General features: G+C 46.7%; 1 protein-coding gene across 1 annotated transcript in view; it reads right to left on the bottom strand.

Annotated features, from left to right (window-relative positions):
* Window positions 1–468: 468 nt before the first annotated feature.
* Window positions 469–23556, bottom strand: part of LPAR3 (lysophosphatidic acid receptor 3) — a 43451-nt gene continuing 20363 nt past the window's right edge. Inside the window, exons 2-3 of the mRNA XM_068242451.1 lie at window positions 16466–17220; window positions 469–923 (exon numbers count right to left, since the gene is read on the bottom strand). Coding sequence (XP_068098552.1) covers window positions 577–923; window positions 16466–17219 — 1101 coding nt within the window. The 5' untranslated portion in view covers window position 17220 and the 3' untranslated portion in view covers window positions 469–576. The remainder of the gene's footprint in view (window positions 924–16465; window positions 17221–23556) is intronic.

Below are 23556 nucleotides of genomic sequence, written 5' to 3'. Positions count from 1 at the left end.
CACCTCATTTTCTTAGTTGTATCTGTTTTTAATAGTTTTATCTACACCAGGGCACCTCTTTCCCACATTTGTGCTTCCATACCCCCCAACAGTGATTGTTGGAGGGGTCTAGACAGACCACAAGTGGTCTCGACCACAGTGGACACCTGTCAGCTATCACCAAGGAGAGCCAACGCAACCTGGTCCATTATGGCCTCCCCAAGTGGAGTTGTCTCCACCTGCTTCCTGTGGTCGGTGGTCCCCTGTAACCCGCACATTCTATATACAGCTGTTTTTTGTTTACAAAACATTTTGCACTATTGCGCTCCCGTTTTGTCTCCTGTACTTACGGGTGCCAAGACACCTATTCACTCATTTACAAAATTATGACTATCGGGAAATAAAAACACAACATGTGATATTTCAGGTCAGGAGTCTATGCTGTATTATAACCACATCTACTACTTAAAGAAAAGGCCTTCAGAAATATTTCACTCTAACACATCATTTAATCTCCTCATTGTGGTTTATATATTTAAGAGTTTTTTTTTACACGGACTTAAAAAGAATTCTGTTTTTGTTTCAGTGTAATCAGTGTTAAGCGTTCCCTTTTTGGGGCCATTTCTCGTTTCCAGACGTCAGTTGGCTGCTAATTTCCTCTAGGTATTGACTGTTGGTCGTGTCGGTGCTTCGGGTACTGTGGACAGTAGACGGAAGCCGAGATGACCGCTGGATATTCTGGTAGAAGTTGCAGGACATCATCCTTTTAAAAGTCCTCCACATCTCCTCATCCTTGTAGGAGTAGATGATGGGGTTCATGATGGAGTTCATCAGGGCAAGAAGAAGGAACCACCTTTTCACCTGCTGGACTCCACACTGGGTACAGTTGAGGCCATCAAGCAGGAGGACAACCATTCCTGGAGTCCAACAAATCACAAACGCACCTGAAGAAACAAAGCCAGGAAATTACTATGGATAAAAAGAAGCCATAAACAGATCTCAATTTCCAGTTCCTCCCTGTGCTGCTGAGACATGAACTCTTTATGGTCAGCACTGCAGCTCAGCATATTCTTATCATTATGAGACTCTGCTGTAGCTGCAGTGCTGGCCACAAAAAGTCAATCTCCTTCAGAGGGAGGATGTAGGTAGGATCGGGTAATATATGCTTATAGAGAAAGACTGACTGTTGCCTCCTCCCAGATGCTCTCTGGCTACTTCATGTGAATGATGAAGACAGGATGGAGGGAAGAGTCTGGACAACTTTCCAGTAGAAACTACATTGTACTCTATAAAATAACTTCCAATATCTGTTGCCGAGTACATAAGTGCAATGCACAGTTATTTGTACATTTACCATTTATCTGTATGGGGAGGCTCAGTTAGGCAGTCATACAGTGCCAGGAAGCTACAATAATATCAGGCAGGGTCAGAGTATGGCTGATCAGTTGGGCAGTCAGTGACAGGAAGCTGCAGTGAGGTCAGACAGGGTCAGTGTATGGCTGATCAGTTGGGCAGTCAGTGACAGGAAGCTACAGGAAGCTACAGTGAGGTCAGGCAGCCAGGGTCAGAGTATGGCTGATCAGTTGGGCAGTCAGTGACAGAAAGCTGCAGTGAGGTCAGGCAGGGTCAGGGTATGGCTGATCAGTTGGGCAGTCAGTGACAGGAAGCTGCAGTGAGGTCAGGCAGGGTCAGAGTATGGCTGATCAGTTGGGCAGTCAGTGACAGAAAGCTGCAGTGAGGTCAGGCAGGGTCAGGGTATGGCTGATCAGTTGGGCAGTCAGTGACAGGAAGCTGCAGTGAGGTCAGGCAGGGTCAGAGTATGGCTGATCAGTTGGGCAGTCAGTGACAGAAAGCTGCAGTGAGGTCAGGCAGGGTCAGGGTATGGCTGATCAGTTGGGCTGTCAGTGACAGGAAGCTGCAGTGAGGTCAGGCAGGGTGAGGGTATGGCTGATCAGTTAGGCAGTCAGTGACAGGAAGCTGCAGTGAGGTCAGGCAGGGTGAGGGTATGGCTGATCAGTTGGGCAGTAAGTGACAGGAAGCTGCAGTGAGGTCAGGCAGGGTCAGGGTATGGCTGATCAGTTGGGCTGTCAGTGACAGGAAGCTGCAGTGAGGTCAGGCAGGGTCAGAGTATGGCTGATCAGTTGGGCAGTCAGTGACAGGAAGCTGCAGTGAGGTCAGGCAGGGTCAGAGTATGGCTGATCAGTTGGGCAGTCAGTGACAGAAAGCTGCAGTGAGGTCAGGCAGGGTCAGGGTATGGCTGATCAGTTGGGCAGTAAGTGACAGGAAGCTGCAGTGAGGTCAGGCAGGGTCAGGGTATGGCTGATCAGTTGGGCTGTCAGTGACAGGAAGCTGCAGTGAGGTCAGGCAGGGTCAGAGTATGGCTGATCAGTTGGGCAGTCAGTGACAGGAAGCTGCAGTGAGGTCAGGCAGGGTCAGAGTATGGCTGATCAGTTGGGCAGTCAGTGACAGAAAGCTACAGTGAGGTCAGGCAGGGTCAGAGTATGGCTGATCAGTTGGGCAGTCAGTGACAGGAAGCTGCAGTGAGGTCAGGCAGGGTCAGAGTATGGCTGATCAGTTGGGCAGTCAGTGACAGGAAGCTACAGTGAGGTCAGGCATGGTCAGGGTATGGCTGATCAGTTGAGCAGTCAGTGACAGGAAGCTACAGTGAGGTCAGGCAGGGTCAGGGTATGGCTGATCAGTTGGGCAGTCAGTGACAGGAAGCTACGGTGAGGTCAGGCAGGGTCAGAGTATGGCTGATCAGTTGGGCAGTCAGTGACAGGAAGCTGCAGTGAGGTCAGGCAGGGTGAGGGTATGGCTGATCAGTTAGGCAGTCAGTGACAGGAAGCTGTAGTGAGGTCAGGCAGGGTCAGGGTATGGCTGATCAGTTGTGCAGTCAGTGACAGGAAGCTGCAGTGAGGTCAGGCAGGGTGAGGGTATGGCTGATCAGTTGGGCAGTAAGTGACAGGAAGCTGCAGTGAGGTCAGGCATGGTCAGGGTATGGCTGATCAGTTGAGCAGTCAGTGACAGGAAGCTACAGTGAGGTCAGGCAGGGTCAGGGTATGGCTGATCAGTTGGGCAGTCAGTGACAGGAAGCTACGGTGAGGTCAGGCAGGGTCAGAGTATGGCTGATCAGTTGGGCAGTCAGTGACAGGAAGCTGCAGTGAGGTCAGGCAGGGTGAGGGTATGGCTGATCAGTTAGGCAGTCAGTGACAGGAAGCTGTAGTGAGGTCAGGCAGGGTCAGGGTATGGCTGATCAGTTGGGCAGTCAGTGACAGGAAGCTGCAGTGAGGTCAGGCAGGGTCAGGGTATGGCTGATCAGTTGGGCAGTCAGTGACAGGAAGCTACAGTGAGGTCAGGCAGGGTCAGAGTATGGCTGATCAGTTGGGCAGTCAGTGACAGGAAGCGGCAGTGAGGTCTGGAAGGGGCAGGGTATGGCTGATCAGTTGTACAGTCAGTGACAGGAAGCTGTAGTGAGGTCAGGCAGGGTCAGAGTATGGCTGATCAGTTGGGCAGTCAGTGACAGGAAGCTGCAGTGAGGTCAGGCAGGGTCAGAGTATGGCTGATCAGTTGGGCAGTCAGTGACAGGAAGCTGCAGTGAGGTCAGGCAGGGTCAGAGTATGGCTGATCAGTTGGGCAGTCAGTGACAGGAAGCTGCAGTGAGGTCAGGCGGGGTCGGAGTATGGCTGATCAGTTGGGCAGTCAGTGACAGGAAGCTGCAGTGAGGTCAGGCAGGGTGAGGGTATGGCTGATCAGTTAGGCAGTCAGTGACAGGAAGCTGTAGTGAGGTCAGGCAGGGTCAGGGTATGGCTGATCAGTTGTGCAGTCAGTGACAGGAAGCTGCAGTGAGGTCAGGCAGGGTCAGAGTATGGCTGATCAGTTGGGCAGTCAGTGACAGGAAGCTGCAGTGAGGTCAGGCAGGGTCAGAGTATGGCTGATCAGTTGGGCAGTCAGTGACAGGAAGCTGCAGTGAGGTCAGGCAGGGTCAGAGTATGGCTGATCAGTTGTGCAGTCAGTGACAGGAAGCTGTAGTGAGGTCAGGCAGGGTCAGGGTATGGTTGATCAGTTGGGCAGTCAGTGACAGGAAGCTACAGTAAGGTCAGGCAGGGTCAGAGAATGGCTGATCAGTTAGGCAGTCTGTGACAGGAAGCTGCAGTGAGGTCAGGCAGGGTCAGGGTATGGCTGATCAGTTGGGCAGTCAGTGACAGGAAGCTATAGTGAGGTCAGGCAGGGTCAGAGTATGGCTGATCAGTTGTGCAGTCAGTGACAGGAAGCTGTAGTGAGGTCAGGCAGGGTCAGGGTATGGTTGATCAGTTGGGCAGTCAGTGACAGGAAGCTACAGTAAGGTCAGGCAGGGTCAGAGAATGGCTGATCAGTTGGGCAGTCAGTGACAGGAAGCTGCAGTGAGGTCAGGCAGGGTCAGGGTATGGCTGATCAGTTGGGCAGTCAGTGACAGGAAGCTGTAGTGAGGTCAGGCAGGGTCAGGGTATGGCTGATCAGTTGTGCAGTCAGTGACAGGAAGCTGCAGTGAGGTCAGGCAGGGTCAGAGTATGGCTGATCAGTTGGGCAGTCAGTGACAGGAAGCTGCAGTGAGGTCAGGCAGGGTCAGAGTATGGCTGATCAGTTGGGCAGTCAGTGACAGGAAGCTGCAGTGAGGTCAGGTAGGGTCAGAGTATGGCTGATCAGTTGGGCAGTCAGTGACAGGAAGCTGCAGTGAGGTCAGGCAGGGTCAGAGTATGGCTGATCAGTTGGGCAGTCAGTGACAGGAAGCTACAGTGAGGTCAGGCAGGGTCAGAGTATGGCTGATCAGTTGGGCAGTCAGTGACAGGAAGCTGTAGTGAGGTCAGGCAGGGTCAGAGAATGGCTGATCAGTTGGGCAGTCAGTGACAGGAAGCTGCAGTGAGGTCAGGCAGGGTCAGGGTATGGCTGATCAGTTGGGCAGTCAGTGACAGGAAGCTATAGTGAGGTCAGGCAGGGTCAGAGTACGGCTGATCAGTTGGGCAGTCAGTGACAGGAAGCTGCAGTGAGGTCAGGCAGGGTCAGAGTATGGCTGATCAGTTGGGCAGTCAGTGACAGGAAGCTACAGTGAGGTCAGGCAGGGTCAGGGTACGGCTGATCAGTTGGGCAGTCAGTGACAGGAAGCTACAGTGAGGTCAGGCAGGGTCAGGGTATGGCTGATCAGTTGGGCAGTAAGTGACAGGAAGCTACAGTGAGGTCAGGCAGGGTCAGAGTACGGCTGATCAGTTGGGCAGTCAGTGACAGGAAGCTGCAGTGAGGTCAGGCAGGGTCAGAGTACGGCTGATCAGTTGGGCAGTCAGTGACAGGAAGCTGCAGTGAGGTCAGGCAGGGTCAGAGTACGGCTGATCAGTTGGGCAGTCAGTGACAGGAAGCTGCAGTGAGGTCAGGCAGGGTCGGAGTACGGCTGATCAGTTGGGCAGCCAGTGACCGGAAGCCACAGAGAGGTCTGGCAGGGTCAGAGTATGGCTAATCAGTTGGGCAGTCAGTGACAGAAAGCTGCAGTGAGGTCATGCAGGGTCAGAGTACAGCTGATCAGTTGGGCAGTCAGTGACAGGATGCTGCAGTGAGGTCAGGCAGGGTCAGAGTACGGTTGATCAGTTGGGCAGTCAGTGACAGGAAGCTGCAGTGAGGTCAGGCAGGGTCAGGGTATGGCTGATCAGTTGGACAGTCAGTGACAGGAACTTGGAAGCTGCAGTGAGGTCAGATAATGTGAATCTTGGAGATTATTGAATTTTTTAACGTGTCTGAAGCTTGTTTTATTTTTACACCTGTGGAATTACAGAAACCATTGACCAACAGAAAAAAAAACACTACAAAGATGAACTATATAGTATCTAGTATGGTAACTGTATAGTATCTAGTATGGTAACTTATAGTATCTATATCACATGAACTACTAATACATATATTTTTGGTTTTTAGCTTTTTTGTCTTTGGGGGTTGTCTTTCATCTACCCGTGTAGGTGAAAATTTTGCACAAATGCAGATTTTATAGCTATTTTTATGGCTACTTCTACCTTGTTCCATTGGGGAAAAAATGCTGTTTGGATTGTGGTATTGCTAAAACTGAACCCAAAGAGGAACACTGGTCATGTGCCCCACCAGCTACGGTGCCCACATTGTGCCCCCCCCTCCACCCCCTCATCCTTCAAGAAACAGATCTTGGAGCTGCCACCGAACTCAGGCAGAGCAGGATTCTCCACCAGGCAACCTAGACAGGTGCTTGGGGCCTACCAGTTCTGGTAGGAGTTGCAGGACATCATCCTTTTAAAAGTCCTCCACATCTCCTCATCCTTGTAGGAGTAGATGATGGCGGGCGGAGGATTACAACTCACCTTCTGAGTTCCGCGTTCCAAGCGGTGGAACTCTGCATCCTTGTCGTCACAGGTCTCCGCCTTTAATGCTACCGACTGTGCTTCCTGATTGGCGGAAGCACAGTGGGCGGCATTGAAGGCGGAGACCTGTGACGACGAGGACGCTACGTTCCAGCACTTGGAACGCAGAAGTCAGAAGGTGAGTTGTAATCGTCCGCCCGCCCGCCACGCCTGCTGAGCCTTCTTGCCGCCGCTATTCTGGAGGGGGACAGAGCAGAAGGAGGGGACCCAGGTGAGGGAGGGGGAGTTCTGGCCCCCCTCCACGCCACTGTCCCCGCTGCCCCTCCTTCTAGGTACGCCACTGCCTCTTGGGATTTCTCACAAGAAATACGGTCTAAAAACTGAATACCATTGCCAGGACCCTAAGGAAGAGCCATGTAATTTTCTGACAGGCACAGACCATCAAAAACATCTTCCCATTCAAACAGAAAGGTCATATTTAATAACATTACATTTCAAATAACTCTGCAGCAATTACGTAGCTTTCAGATCCGGTGTTCCACCTTTTAACCATTTTGCCCAGAAAGGAAGAGGTTAATGACCGGCTCTGTAATTGGCCGGTCGCTATTAGGCGCCCTTTTATGTTCGGAGAGGCAGTCACGGCACGCAGAGAGGATTATCATTGATCTGTTTAATCGAGGCAGCTCTGCTTTCATCTGCGGAGGTGTTTCAAAGAGCGCTTGTGAAAAAGGGAGTTTTTCCAGTTTCATGTCTTTTGTATAATGATGATGATGATGGGGGAAGGCTGGAGAGAGCGACTTGCAGGTCCCAACATGAGGAGAGCGAGGCGCAGGATGTGATCAAACATAAACACCCAGCCCACGACTGCTCCCGGCCTACATAAACTCTCCTGACTCCTCACTGACGAGGCCTACACAGGAAATCCACCCATCCAGACCTGAGACCCAGCAAGTTCCTCAAAATAAAGGAAGGATTGAAATTCATCCCAATCAGTAGCTGATCCACGCTTTCCCACAGGAAATTTTTACCTTTTCTCAAATAGATCATCAGGGGGTCTGTATGGCTGATATTGTGGTGAAACCCCTCCCACTGCATGATGTCATTACCAGGGTCGGATTTACCATAATGCACTGTAGGCACGTGCCTACAGGCGCCTGATAATGGAAAGGCAGCTCATTCCCCTCCCTGAGCGCCTCCCTCCCCCTTCCCTATGCAGAGTCCTGATAAGAGTGTAGATAAAAGGTTACTCACCCTGCTCTTGGCATCCCACTGACTAGATCTCCCTTTATTTAGGGGCACCTCTAGCTACTTCATTCTGAGGGTACCTCTGGCTACAGGGACACTCACCTACCTGAAGCTACCTATGACGGGCAAGGGAAGTAAGGGAGAAGTGCCCGCTGCACCAGCCAGCACACTTGCAGTGGGGTTCGGTGGGGGTTTGTAGGTTTATGGAGGGCGGAGTCTAGGGCGCCAGGAAATCTGTGCCTATAGGCTCCTGTGATGTAAATCTGGGCCTGGTCATGACCACGATTCTGACAGTTTCCTGTCTGTGAACCTCATTGCATTGTTGGAGATAACAACTTTTTCCAGCTGCCAAGCAAGCAATACCTCCCTCTGTGCATTGAGCTCTCAGTAACGAACATTCCGTACAGATCCCCTGGCAGAACTAAAGATGTTACCACCAGTGAAACATTTCAGAGTGAAAATCAGGGAGATGAAAGATTTTACAACACTGACTAAATAATCTATAAATGAATATTTTAAAAAAAAAAATAATAAAAAAAATAAGCTATTTTATTCATTATGTTGTTTTCTCTACAATTCTTCCTTAAACAAACCCAAAAAGGTTTCTTATAAACTGAGTGGAGCAAAGGAAACAATCGTGTGAGCAGGAATATTTTAGCCAATTATTTTATCATACACTATCGAGGATGACACAAACTACCACCTTATATACAGCTTACTGACTCCCACATACCTCCTGGCCCTTACTCAATCCACTTTTTCTCCTAGGACATCATTGTTCATCTTCTATTTAAAAGAACTTTTCAGCACTCTGCCATAGTCCATTCAAAGTAACCCAAGGTGTGAGGCCTATGGAGGCTGCCATATTTACTTCCTTTTAAACAATAACAGTTGCCCGGCAGTCCTGCTGATCTTTCTGGCCAGGAGGGTCCAAATCACACTCCAGAAACAAGCAAGAAGCAGGTAATCTTATCAGAACTGTCAATAAAGGTGCATACACACGTCGGATTTTTGAAAACAACCGGTCGTTTGGACGTCAAATCGGCGTGTGTACGGTAGATGGTTCACCTGATGAGACTGTATTTGAACAATCCAATCGTTCAAATACTGTCTGATCAGGTGAACGACCGACCGTACACATGCCCGATTTGACGTCCAAACGACCGGATGTTCAAACGACCAATCGACCGCCCGTTTGCAAAAATCCGATGTGTGTATGCACCTTAAGGGCTATGGCTAAGAGCATTAGGGGCAGAGGATCAGCAGGACAGCCAGGAAACTGGTATTGCTTAAAGTGTACCAGAGAAGAACAGTAGTCAATGTTTTATACAAAGCTGGTGCTTCCTCCAGCCCCATCCGCATGGATCGCACCCATGCCGCTGTCCTCAGCCTTCTCCAGCTCCGGGTCCCGTAACTTTGGCCAGACGCAGCCAGTCTGAGCATGCGCAGTGCGCGCCCTTCGTCTCTCTCTGGCGGAGAATGGTACTTCGCCTGCGCATGCTCAGACTGGCCGCGACTGGCCAAAGTTGCGGGACCCGGTACTGGAGCTGGAGAAGGCTGAGGATGGCAGCGTGGGAGCGATCCGTGCGGATAGGGCTGGAGGAAGCCACAGCTATGTATAAAACTTTGACTGTTGTCATGTTATGTCAGCCTCCATATCTTTCACGCCTCAGTATCAGTGCAGACAATTTTGAAAAACGGAACACCCTGCTCCTGCACAAACTCCCTGCCCCCCTGAGGAAGCCGGAAGCTGGCGAAACTGTCGGGAGCGCTCTCCCTCTTGCATGGGACGCCATGCCGCCCCGACCACCGCAGCCACGGCATCCATTGGGCTTCCATCACCTGCCACGCACTCTGCTCAGCGTAACTAACTGGGCACTGATGTGTTTTGGACCCGTGGCAAGTAGTTCCACCACCGCCTGCACACAACTGAGGACTTATCGCCCGCACCATACAGCGACTGCGGAGATTTCTTTCCTTCTGTCCTATCCACCAGTGTTGAACACGGAGCACCAAGCAAGGATTAATATCCGGTGAGAGCATACAGACTTTGTAGCAAAGTTTAAGACCACACAGTTTGTTTGATGCGGCGATGGCCGCTCGTTTCAATGGCATGTACTGTTGATACTAATACTGCTTTGATTGCATGAAGATTACTAACGGCATGTGGATCATTCGACAAGCTCTATGTGCTGGAATATGCCTTGCTGTGGAGGTGTACCATTATTGGATAATTAAGGATTCAATGCTACTGGAACTTTACTTGTGCAGCTTGTTTCACTTTACAAGAGTTTCCCTGCTTCCATTGTGCACTGGTACACGGCCATTGTGTGTGTGTGTGTGTGTGTGAGTGTGTGTGTGTGTGTATGCGTGTGTGTGTGTGTGTATGCGTGTGTGTGTGTGTGTGCGTGTGTGTGTGTGTGTGTGTGGTGTGTGTGGTGTGTGTGGTGTGTGTGTGTGTGTGTGTGTGTGTGTGAGATGTGTGTGTGATGTGTGTGTGATGTGTGTGTGTGTGATGTGTGTGTGATGTGTGTGTGTGTGTGTGTGTGTGTGTGTGTGTGTGTGTGTGTGTGTGTGTGTGTGTGTTGTGATACTCGTTAGTTGTGACGACGGGGTGGCCATCCCATGCTGTTTTTAAAGCACTCTTTTTATATAATTGTTATTCATATTCAATAAAACTTTATACTTTCATAGCTATGCGATTTATGAATTTACTATGATATACTGTAGTTTTTTGATATCCTTGAGGCTAGACACGTATGTACCATTGTTTGATTACCACTTTCAGACAGAAATTTTATTCCTGCCCCCTATGCTAACTACTATTTCCCCTCCGAGTTGTGGGTGGGGGGACAGAATTTGGGCATTTTTTTTTTTTGCTAACTTGTGCGGCCCCTGGCTGAATCTCTGGGCGCCCAAATCCGCCATGCGGTGCTGGTGCAGAAACAATCGTCACAGAGCTGCGCTGAAATCAACTACCTCGCTCTGCTACTGGTGTAACAATAGCCCCCATGACCCCTACGATCGTGCGGGGCCAGGGGCTGTGGTTGCCCACTCCTCCTCCCACCTGCATGCAGAGATGCTCAGGGAGTGGTGAGATATTTACCTGCTCCAGGGCTGCGGGTCTCCTTCCTGCTTCATAGTCTGCTGCCATTCGCCGGCTCCCGATCACATGACTGATGCGAGTCATATGATGGAGAGCCAGAGGATTGCAGCACAGAGTGTGCAGCTGCGAAGCATGGAGGAGACCTGCAGCGCTGGATGCAGGTAAGTATCGGTGTGTGTGTGTGTGTGTGTGTGTGTGTGCGCGCGCGCGCGCGTGCGTGCGTGCGTGCGTGCGTGTGTGTGTGTGTGTGTGTAGTACAGGGAGAGGAAGGATAGTAAGTTGGGGTCCCCATGCCCCTGGGCCCCTCTGTGGCTGCAGGAGTTGCTTGCCCAGCAGGTACGCCTTTCATTACTAACAATTCTCCCTCTGCAGATCTTACAGGGTGTGCTTCTCAATTATGCATCATCTGCACTTTCCTTGTTTACACACACACCGATCATCAGCCGAAACATGAACGCTACTGGCCTAGTAGTGATGAGGGAGTCTCCTGTGTGCCTCTGATGCACTGAGGCCTCTGCTGGTGTCTTGTGGTTTCTGGTACCATATTATAGCAGTAGCAGATCTAGGGATCGTCAACAAAGTGCAAATGATTTAAAGATTTATGGTAATTATACAAATGCATGCAGGGGGGAAGAAGAGGATTAGGTGAACACTGCACGGGGGACAGCGCAACATGTAGCTAGGGGTAAGAGGAGGATGCAGGGGACATCAGGAGACACAGGGGACATCAGGAGAACATACGGTTACACGGGACACAAGAGTGTAGGGGATAGAGGCGGACACTAAAGGCACAATGGAGACACAGCACAGGGGCACACAGGAGGTGGATCCAGCAGAGGAAGAGGCAGCACAGTGGGGAAGACAGGAGGACACACAACACAGGAACTTGTGTGTTCATAAAAGTATAGGACATCCCCTGACAATAAGCCCTAGCGCAACATTTGGAGCAAAAAATGAATATGACACTGTCTTATTTTCAGGGAAACACGGTAGATAGCCAAAGGCCCCCTCCCTCCATCCCTTCCATATAAGGAAGGCATTGGTGTCAGTGGGGGTATGTAGTGAGAGTCTGGCTCACTAAGTCCAACACTCGCACACCTGCAGACTGGCAGATCGTCAGCAACCTGAAAAGAGGAGAGCAGCGCATAGCAACCGTGCTACACATTTCAAATCCAGGAAATGAGCAGTGACCTCACTTCCGCTGTGAGGGCCCATAACTTCTTCTCTTCTCTTATTCTGATACAGTGAGGTAAACATGAAGGTAGCAACATCATTCTTTTCCATTGAGATGTGTTGCTAAACTATGGATGCTACTTTCCTGCCTCCAGACCAAGCATCCAGGGCCGGTTTAAGCAACAATGGGGCCCCAGGGCAAAATAAACCTGGGTCCCCCCCCCCCCCCCAACAGATACCCCGGAGCAAAAATTGGCATTAAGGGACCTTTTTTGCAGCTGGTATAGTCAGGGTTTGAAGCCCCAATCGGTCGGAGCTCCACATTCTGGCTACCCCAGCCTGCATGGGGGACAAGGGGTTAAAAAGTTTCAGGAGGGGGGACCCCACATAATTTAAAAAAAAAAATTCCCACACTCTGAACATAAAAAAAAATTGAGAAAATAGGAAAAAAATGCCAGGGATCTTCATACAGCCATATTGCGGCTGTATAGCGATCCCTGGCCAAAGCGCTGCGGCTGCGTATGGACTCCCTGAAAACCCCGTCAGGAAATCTATTGCTCATTCTTTTGATACATGTAAAATTACACTACCGTTAGGTTTGCTACTAAAAGTGACATTTACCGCATTTAAAAGTATACTTATTTCCTTCGAAACTTTAAAATAGATTTTCTCAAAAACTATAAGGTCTTTTTGAAAAATAGTTTTTTACTCTTATTCCCAATGATCTCCTTAACATATCCTGCAAATTTAGGGTTTCTAGAATTTAAGGTGGATTTGCTATTAACCATTAAAGTCGGCTGGTTTTTAAATGTGTATTTTTTTCCTTTGAAACTTTAAAATCGATTTTCTCAAGAACTATAAGGTCGATTTGAAAAAATGTTTTCCTCTTGTAGCCACTAGGGGGCCCCTACAAGCTCTGGGGCCCTGGGGCAGCTGCCTCCTTTGCCTTTATGGTAGCGCCGGCCCTGCAAACATCTCACTGTTAAATTACACTGTATTATATATTAGGCTCTTTTCTAGTCCTAATGATGTTGTTCTTCATCCTGTGTACAGGTGCCTGCATAATTCTGTTTCATAATCCTCTGTTCACTGACTGACTACAAAATGTAACACATGGATTATGAAGATGTCTTGCAACTTTCCTGCCACACCCTGACCAGCCTACGATGCTCTGTACTGCTTTAATTTGTATATTTAAGAACTGTATACCCGCTGCTAATTAGAAAGCGCTATCTACTACAAGAACACACAGTTTACTTAGTCATTACCTGGGAGCAGAAGGACAGTATTTTTTCTATACATTGATATTTGTGAAACAGATCTTCCCTTCATTAAAGAACTTCCATTGTGGAATATGGTATCATAATGATATAAATGAACAACTCAGTGGTGAATGTGTAGAGCCAGGGCCGGTTCTCTCATGAAGCAAGGTGAAACACTTGCATCAGACGCAGAAATTACAGGGGCGGCATGTTTGTAATGTGTGTTTACACTTACAGAATGCTGTCATAGTAGGAGGCGAAGTGAAAGTAGAGAGACTGAGGTGAAGAGGTAGTCATTGGGGGAAAGCAGCTTGCTGTGCTGTGTGAGGAGTCTGACAGTGAGGGAGAAGGAGGGGGAGGGGAGAGCAGCAGTGTTGAATTTGACTTGCACAGCAGAAGGGAGGAGGTGGCACTGCTGTCCTGACTGTGGAGGAATAGAGGATGGTGACTGGCTGAGGGTGAGCAGTTGTTTTGTGACAGACTCGCAGCCAGCCTGTGTGTTATTGTGTTGAGCTGCAGCATATCATGTCTCAAGTTATTTCATATGCTTTCTAGCTGACTGAAGTAGAATAAATTGTCGGGTGCTGTGCAATCATTCCAAATCGGGTGGGGGCTCTGTAAAGCGCATCCGCACAAGTTTGCCTCAGGCAGCAAAAGTTCTACAACCGGCCCTTCATAGAGCACCTATAACAGAGGAGGGAATAGTAATTTTATGCTAAGGCTGCTTACAGACCAAGACGTTACAGGCGCACGTTAGTGCGCCTGTAACGCTCCCCCAACGCACAGCAATGTAACACAAGTGGGCAGTTCACACAGCCCACGTTGCGTTACATGTATTGCTGCACGTTCGGTGCAAAGTGCAGCATGCTACGGCGTTGGAGCGGCTATAGCCGCGTTAGACTGTTTGCACATGCGCAGTGGGGGGCGGAGAGGAGGCGGGGAGAGCCAGCTACAGTAGCCGCGCACATGGCTACTTAATATTCACTGCACTGGCGGCAGCTGATTGGCCGGCGGGACCACGTGATGCGGAGTGTCTCGCTCCGCATCACGTGGTCCCGCTGGCCAATCAGCGCCACTCTGGGAGACATTATAGGAATCGAGACGCCGAACGCGGCTCACTCTACCGTCGGCTCTTGCAGCACCATACGTTGTGTTAGGTGCACGTTATGCGACCTTAACGTGGCACCTAACACAACGTCTTGGTGTGCAAGAAGCCTAAAGGAAACCTGAACTGACTTTAAAAAAAGAGCTTCACTTACCTGGGGCTTATGCCAACTCCCTGCAGCTGCCCTGTGCCCGTGCAAAATTGGAACGATCCTCCACTCACCCCACTGCTGCTAAGTTTCGTTATCGCCGACTTGCAAGTCAGTGTTCACTGCGCATACGCGGCCCTGGCCACGCATGACCTCCCATCGCCGTGATCGTCCTGCGCAGGTGCACTACGAGGCTTTCATGTACTGTGCCTGCACAGGATGCTCCCAGCAACGGGAGCGCACGTGACGACGCCGTGGCCATCAACTTGCAAGTCGGCAGTAATAATACTTAGCCGCGGTCAGGTCAGTTCAGGTTTCCTTTAAGTCAGAGACACATTGGGCGGCAGAACTAATTATTTGCTGATATACACACTGCTCTGTATTGCTCTTTCCAGAATATATATGCAATATTACAGCATTCCCACTCTGTTCTCCTATCACCCAGTAGAGAGTTACAAACATTTGCCACATAAGGGGCTTGATTCACTAAACTGTCCATGATAACTCAAATATCACACCTTATCAAAGTTATCACACCTTATCAAAGTTAACACGCCTTATCAGAGTAGCATAGCGCGACAAACCCACAGGGGCTCAGGACAGAACGAGTGCCATTGCCAATTAGCAGGCATAAGTTTGTAGCGATCGCTATGCTACTCTGATAAGGCGTGTTCACTTTGATAAGGTGTGATATTTGAGTTATCACGGTTTAGTGAATCAAGCCCAATAAGTGACATTTTTGTAAAACCCAATTCAGGTTCTCTTGTTCACATATGTTCCTCCAGCCTTAGTAAATGAGTCCCAATACATATACGATTAGCATTAGGGAGTAGGCATAGGTATAAGGGTGCCTTCATTTCCACTGAGACCCCCACATTTATAAATAAGCCCCTAGGATTACTAAAGTCTTCTAGAACAGTTTTTCTCAACTCAATCCTCAGGTAACCAAACATTGCATGTTTTGAGGAAATCCACAGAGGTCGTTAAAGGACAACTATCAAAGAAACTGTCCTTCTGTAAACCCCACATACCTATAGAGCTTTTAGCCAGCAACAATAGAAAGCTTTTCAGAAGTCTCTTATCACAGCCTGTGTGAAGGAAATGTGTGTAATGCCAAGTACACATGATGCAATTTACCGATCCAATCGATTATTTCCAAAAGATCTGATTTCCAATCGATTTCCTGATCAATTTTGTATAGAAGTGATCGGAAAATTGATCAGAAAACTAATTGGAAATCAGATCTGACCTTTCGGAAATAATCAAATCGACCAACAATCTGATGTGAAATTGCATCGTCAGTACCAGGCATAACAGGTCCCTGCCTCAGAAGTCGGCGTCGAAGGCAGGAATGTACCATCCGTGTAGATAGGTGCCACTTCCCTGCCATTATTCACAGAGGAAGGATTTACTGTTAGTTTCTGCCCTGTCTGCTTTCTCACATATCATATGAGAACAGCTGACAGAAATTTGTCAGCTACAGAAAAAGGCTCTAAAGAGAAAGGGTCTTACTTTATTCCTGTACTTGGATGGTTACACACACTGTTCAGAATGGCTATAATCTCGGTTTACTTTAGAACTGTGTAAAGCAGAGACACAGGATCAGGCACACACTATAACATACTATTTTGATGCTATAACTCTGCTTTCAATTGTTCTGAAGACATTCCAGTCACAGGATTACAGTCAGTGAGGACTGTCTCTGTATGATGGATGTGCTGGACACAGTCTTCCATAGTAATGCCCACAGTGAAAACTGTTCTCTGTAAATGTCATATTTTCTTCACATAAGTTATGAAAAGGGGAAAAAAGCATTTGTTTTGTTATTTGCTAGTAATTACTGGTAATATATGTGGCATTTAGAATATTAGTTAACTTTGATAGTTGTCATTTAATGATTTCTACTGAGACACTAATTACCCCACCTGTGAATGTTTGTGGTTTTCTGCAAAACATTCACTGTTGGGCATACTTGAGGATTGAGTTGGGAAACTCTGTTCCAGAATACAAAAATTAGTTCAGTTGAAACTGTTGTTTAGATATACCTTGAGTGGGATTGAATAAAAAGCTTCACCAGCAATTAGAACTCTGCCTTACCTAATACAGTCATGACTGTCTTCATCAACTTTATTGGGGTCCGTCTCCGACTTATAGAACCTGTGGTGTGTGAAGACAAGACATTGGTCTTCCTCTGGACATACATATAGATCCTCAGGTAGACCACCACCATGATGAAGAACACTACCAAGTTCGAGACAGTCCAGAAAGTCAGATAACTCCGGCTGTAAATGGGTGCCAGAGAGGAGCACGTGCTAATGTCACAAATACAGTTCCACCCCAGCGTGGGCACAGCTCCCATAAAAATGGCTATACCCCAGATGAGCAAAATGAGGCATGTAACTCTTCTTTTGGTAAGGTTGGTGTGGATTCTCATTCGCACAATGGAAATGTGTCTTTCAACAGCAATGACCAACAGATTGGCCAATGATGCCGTCATGCTTGTGTCCAAGAGTCCCTGTCGCAGGAACCATCGATGGACAGTAAGAGTTTTTGAAACTGGTCCAGTGTGGAACATCAAAAAAACATAGGCAATCCCAGAGAACAAGTCTGCAGCAGCCAGGTTGGCCAGTAAGTAGTAGAACGGATAGTGAAACCTTTTGTTGATGACCACAGCAGCGATGACCAAGAGGTTAGAAACAAATATGAACAGACAGCAGCACGCACCAAAACAGAACAGCATGATCAACTTGGTCCCTGTCCAATCATCTTCAGTCTGAGACTTACTCTGGTTGTAGAAAAAGTCCATTCGTTTGTCATAATGGCAGGCGTTCATCCTGAAAGGACCGCACATCCTGTAGATGGAAAGAGGAGATCATATTGTTACAGTACTCGAAAGGAACGAATAGCTTTTCATACATTTTCTTCATTGTATTTAGTAGTGAATAGTTTGTCAGAAAACTACAGAGAACATTAGACCATTAACATCACTCACTGTGCTTCAGTAGGGACGAAATCTTATGTCCATACCAGTTTTTAGGACCAGTTTTGGTAGAGAAGCTAATATGGGCATGTTTATTGGATGGACCCAGAGGAAACCTTCACAAACATGGTTAAAACATACAAATTCCATGCATGTGTCTATTGCAGGAATTCAGAAGGACCTTGAGCTTCAAGACAAGAGTGGTTCCCTTTTATCCACTGTGCCAACATTCTATTATGCAAAAACATTGTGAAGGACTTCACCGAAGTCTCATGCTGTTTATATTAGTTATTTCCACCTATCTTGCTGGTTCTGGTGAGGACATGGTTGTAGTGTTTACCAAACACAGGAATTGTTTTACACTGTAACAATATCAACCACTTCTCATCCAAGAACTTCTAAAGCTCTTGAGAAAAGCATTAAGGTAGTTATACATCTAGCGATAATGGGCAGATGTGACCAAGAGACAAATCTCTCTCTGATAGAATCTGATTAGAGAGGGATCTGTCAGCTGCCGATACATTGCAGGCCAATTCCCAATCGATTTCATGCCGAAGCAGATCAGGAATCGACCTTGTGCTGCTGTATCCACCGCCCAGCCCGATGCTGTCCCCCCCCAATGTCAAATGTGCCCCCCTTGATGCACTATCTACCACGCTACAGCAACCACGTGGGCTGTGTGCATGGACGGAAGACGGAGCCCGGAGCCAGTGGTGGACTCGGACAGGTAAAGTATACTGCACCAGGCACCAGTGAGGCACATTTGACATTAGGGGGGACAGCGTCGGGGGTTTCATTGTTCGGCGCTCATCCCGATATCGCTTACCGTTACTGTTGCACTCCTGATCAACCACAACGGCCCAACATCTTGCAGCATGTCCATTCGATACATGCAACCAATTTCGGCCCTAAACCTAAATACATTTGTAAATGGGAGGACGATTTGAATAATACTTTTGAGTTGGAAGACTTACATATCTTATGAAAACACATACCCAAAAGTCCAGTCTGCACTAACGTGGTAGGAACACATTGCAAACTCATGTTTCGGTACTATATAACTCCAGACAGGCTGGCCAAGTTTGGTAATAACATGCCAGACCTCTGTTTTTGGGGATGGAGGCAAAAAGGCACCTTTCTACAGACCTGGTGGTCATGTTCCATGGACCGTAAACTTTGGCACAGAACTTACCAAATCTTCCACACAATAGTAGGCAACCAAGTCCCTAAAACTCCTGACATAGCCCTTCTTTGCGGAAAGGCTCATGCAAATATCCAACATAATGCACAACCAACCGCAAAACATGACCAACCGCACACGTATGTACACACGTGCCAACCAACTCACTTAAATACTATGCGTGCAAGCTAAACGACAAACTGCACAACATGTCCGCATTCAAAAACAACAAAGTTATTTAAAAGACTTGTACACACGTTCCAACCTGCATGGTACATGTGTATGAGCCTTCAGCCTGATCAGATTTTGCAGGTACAATATAGGCTAATAACCCACGTCTTTGCTGAAGTCAAATTAGCAATAGCCAGGGCTTGGAAATCGCTAAGCCTTAGCCTCGATAGTTGACACGGTGAAGACAACCTTGGTTATTCTGTGTTGTATGACAAGTTAAAAGCCATCATAGACAATAAAACTGACAATTTAGAAAAGATGTGGTGTCCCCTATATACCCAATACTTCCACTGTCTCCCTACCCCTCCCACATGAGCATATAAGTGCCCAAACCAGAAGTTTCAATGACTAGGGTTCCCTAACCTCAAATGATGCACATGGATACCCCTGCCCCCTACCCACTCCTACACCCCCTAACCCATTTTGTGGCCTCTCACTGCTAAGCTAAAGAGTAATATATCTAGGTCCTGGAGAAATCTCTGAATCTCCAAATGTAATGTTACCTACATTACACTGGATTGTCACAGTCTTAAAGTGTACCTAAGATCACTTAAAAGTAAAAATCCATACATATCTGGTGCTTCCTCCAGCTACTTTTGGCCTGATCTCTCCCTCGCCGCCATCCTCCACCTTCTGGATCCTCCCGGTAACATTGGCCTGTTGGGCAGGCGCAGTGCAGCAGCGCATGTGCAGTAAGCCTGGACTCCCGAAGTTACCGGGAGCCATAGCGGGGGATCCGGGAGGCAGTGGACGGTGGCAAGGGAGCAGACAAGCCAAAGGGGGCAGGGGGAAGCCCCAAGTATGTACGAATTTTTACTTTCAAGTGATCTACAGGGCCGGATTTCTGCAAAGGCCACAAAGGTCACGGCCTAGGGCGGAAAAAAATCAGAAGGATAAAAGGGCGGCAGGACCTGAGAGAGATAAGAGGCTGCATGTCAAAATAAATCATTTCTCCTGCTCCAAAGCGCCCCGGCTTTGCTGCACACACACAGTCAGAATTCCAGAGCTCCTTGTATTTTCCTTACTTTGTGGTGTGCGATGAGACAGTGCTAGCTCCTGAACATACAAGCTGCAGTTTATTGCCAGGGAAAAACAAAAATTTGCTTTCCTAAAATTATTTCCTAAAGTTATTGCCAGGGGTGAGAGAAACATGGATCACAATGTAGACAATTTCTGATACAGTAAAAGTAAACATTTTAACAGAATTATTTCCACTTTACATCTCAAGCTGGGCTAAACAATGTATTGCTGGTCAGACTCTGTTAATGACTTGAGCCATTCCTTCTCCTCTCTCCCCCTGGATTGTAAATCTTAAACAGATAAGGTTTGTTTTTCCTTAGAGAGATTTATGGCAGCCCCTTCTATGCTAAATCTTAACCCCTTGCTGGCTCATTTTAAAGGCAGCAGTAGTCTAGTATGAGATAGACAACTTCTCTATAATTATCATTACAAATGTACTGTTGTATACTTTTGTATTGTTACATTCTGTTTTGTATACCAAAAGTAATAACATACACTAAAAATTAAAAAAAATATATATTTGTACCGTGTTGGCAAACAGTAAAAAAAAAACACCTGTGAAAGAATCAGTACAATAAATACTATAAAATAAATGCAACAGATCTGTGATTACAGAAGAGCAGAGAGGGAGATGAATGCCGCTCTGCTACTTCATGCCTGGTACACACCATGCAATTTGCCATCAGATAGATGGGTTCAAATTGATTATTTCTGACAGGTCTAATCTGATTTCTGATCATTTTTCTAATCGACTTTGTATAAGTGATCGGAAAATCGATTCAACCCATCTATCTGGTGCGTACCAGGCATTAGGGACTCACTGCTCTAACAGGAAAAACAATCATTCATCATTTTTCAGAGAGAAAACATTCATAGGTATCCTGCAAACAAGTGATCGTTAAGGCTCATACACACATCAGACTATAGTCTTTGGAAAAAGAAAGATCACAGTCCAATCTTACCACCCTTCATGTAGTATGAGAGCCATACCTTCACAGTCTATTCTGAGCTGAACTCCCCATCAGAAAACAATCTTTGCAAGATGCTGCACACACAGATGCTGTACAGACACAAAAGATCAGTATCTGCAAAAGATCTGTTCCTGCCACAGATCCGTTCCTGCAAATTGCATTCATAGTTTATGAGATTTGCAGATCATCATACACACCTTGTTTAACTGACATTCATCTGCAGATCAGACAATCATCTGCAGATCTGAAAATCCATCCTGGTGGATCGGATCTGCAGATGAATGTCTGTTAAACAAGGTGTGTATCTGCAGATCTCATAGACTATGAATGCAATTCGCAGGAACGGATCTTCAGCAGGAACAGATCTTTTGCAGATACTGATCTTTTGAATGTGTACAGCATCTTTGTGTGCAGCATCTTGCAAAGATTTCTGTCTGATGGGGAGTTCAGCTCCATAGAATAGACTGTGTAGGTATGGCTCTCATACTACATGGAAGGGGGTAAAATTGGTCTGTGATCTTTCATTTTCCTAAAGGCTCATACACACATCAGACCACAGTCTTTGGAAAATGAAAGATCACAGACCAATTTTACCCCCTTCCATGGAGTCCGAGAGCCATACCTACACAGTCTATTCTATGGAGCTGAACTCCCCATCAGATAAAAATCTTTGCAAGATGCTGAACACGTTCAAAAGATCAATATCTGCAAAAGATCTGTTCCTGCAAAAGATCCGTTCCAGCAAAATGCATTCATAGTCTATGATATCTGCAGATCCTCATACACACCTTGTTTAACAGACAATTATCTGCAGATCAGACAATCATCTGCAGATCTGAAGATCCATCCTGGTGGATCTGATCTGTAGATGAATGTTTGTTAAACAAGGTGTGTATGAGGATCTGCAGATATCATAGAGTATGAATGCATTTTGCAGAAACGGATCTTTTGCAGGAACAGATCTTTTGCAGATACTGATCTGTTGAATGTGTACAGCATCTTTGTGTGCAGCATCTTGCAAAGATTTCTATCTGATGGGGAGTTCAGCTCCATAGAATAGACTGTGTAGGTATGGCTCTCATACTACATGGAAGGGGGTAAGATTTCTGTCTGATGTGGAGTGCAGCTCCATAGAATAGACTTTGTAGGTATGGCTCTCATACTACATGAAGGGTGGTAAGATTGTCTGTGATCTTTCATTTTCCAAAGACTATGGTCTGATGTGTGTATGCACCCTGAGTGTGTGTGTGTGTGTGGGGGGGGGGGGTTGGTGGTACCGGGCCTAGGGCACTGAGAAGTCCAAATCCGGCCCTGGTGATCTAATATTCTCTTTAACTGTGACCCAAATTACTTTTCTCTCTTTTACTTTTTCTATGTTGCAGTCACTTACAGTAGGTAGTAGAAATCTGACAGAAGCGACAGGTTTTGGACTAGTCCATCTCTTCATAGGGGATTTTCAGGGATTTTTTTTATTTTCAAAAGCAAAAAACTGTGTAGCGAGCAGCGAGGCTGGCCAGCATCATTGTTTAAATCCTTTTTATAAAGAATAAAAGCCTTGCTAAGAATCCCCTATGAAGAGATGGACTAGCCCAAAACCTGTCCCTTCTGTCAGATTTCTACTACCTACTGTAAGTGACAGCAACATAGGAGAAAAGTAATGTATGGCTCATTTTACTCTGGAAAAAATGTACTTCTTAATTGTCTATGGTTGCACATATTTTACATTTTACAATTTTTCGCCATAGTGCCCCGTTAACTACTTTGGCCTCCTGGACGTACTAGCTACGCCCAGGAGGCCATGTGTGCGTGCACGCGCACTCCCGGCCCACGGTTCGCTAGCCAGGCAATCAGTGAATCGGGCTATGGTGCCGATCACTGATTGCTCTCCCCCCGAGAAAAACCGTCAGCTTCGCACGGAAGCTGAGTTTTTTTTGTTCCTATTTCCCCCGACGTCACTCTATGCTTAGAGTGACGTCATTGGAAATAAACTCATCGCTGCCATCTTGTGGCCAAAAAGCTAACTGCATGAAAATGCAAAAAAAAATAAAAAAAATAGACCAATATGTACAAAAAATAATTAATTTGCATCCCACCCTCCCAAAAATACCCACATAAAATGTTTAATAATAAAAAAAAAACATTACAATTAAAAAAAACAAAAACCACAGAAATATTTACCTAAGGGTCTAAACTTTTTAAATATCTATGTAAACATGAAATATTTCTATTTTTTTTTTTATTATAAGCTTGTAAATAGTGATGGATGCAAAACGGAAAAAATGCACTTTTATTTACAAGTAAAATATTGTCGCCATACATTGTGATAGGGACATAATTTAAACGGTGTAATAACCGGGAGAAATGGGCACATACAATACGTGAGTTTTAATTGAGGAGGCATGTATTATTTTAAAACTATAATGGCCGAAAACTGAGAAATAATGCATTTTTTCCTTTTTTCCCTATTCTTCCTGTTAAAATGCATTTACAGTAAAGTGGCTCTTAGCAAAATGTACCCCCCAAAGAAAGCCTAATTGGTGGCGGAAAAAACGAGGCATAGATCAGTTCATTGTGATAAGTAGTGGTAAAGTTATAGGCTAATGAATGGGAGGTGAACATTGTTTGGATGCTTAAAGTGAAAACGACTGAAGGCTGAAGTGGTTAAAGGACATCCGAGGTGAAAATAAACAAATGAGATAAACAATTCTATCTAGACTATCCTCCTTCTAAAAATGACTTTTTGGTTATCCCGCAGTTTTATTTTAAATTTAAATCACTTTTTAAGTTTATACCGTTTCATGGTCTT

Source organism: Hyperolius riggenbachi, chromosome 6 (assembly GCF_040937935.1).
Source record: "Hyperolius riggenbachi isolate aHypRig1 chromosome 6, aHypRig1.pri, whole genome shotgun sequence".
NCBI classification, from domain to species: Eukaryota; Metazoa; Chordata; class Amphibia; order Anura; family Hyperoliidae; genus Hyperolius; species Hyperolius riggenbachi.
This window is presented reverse-complemented; position numbering and strand designations above follow the sequence as displayed.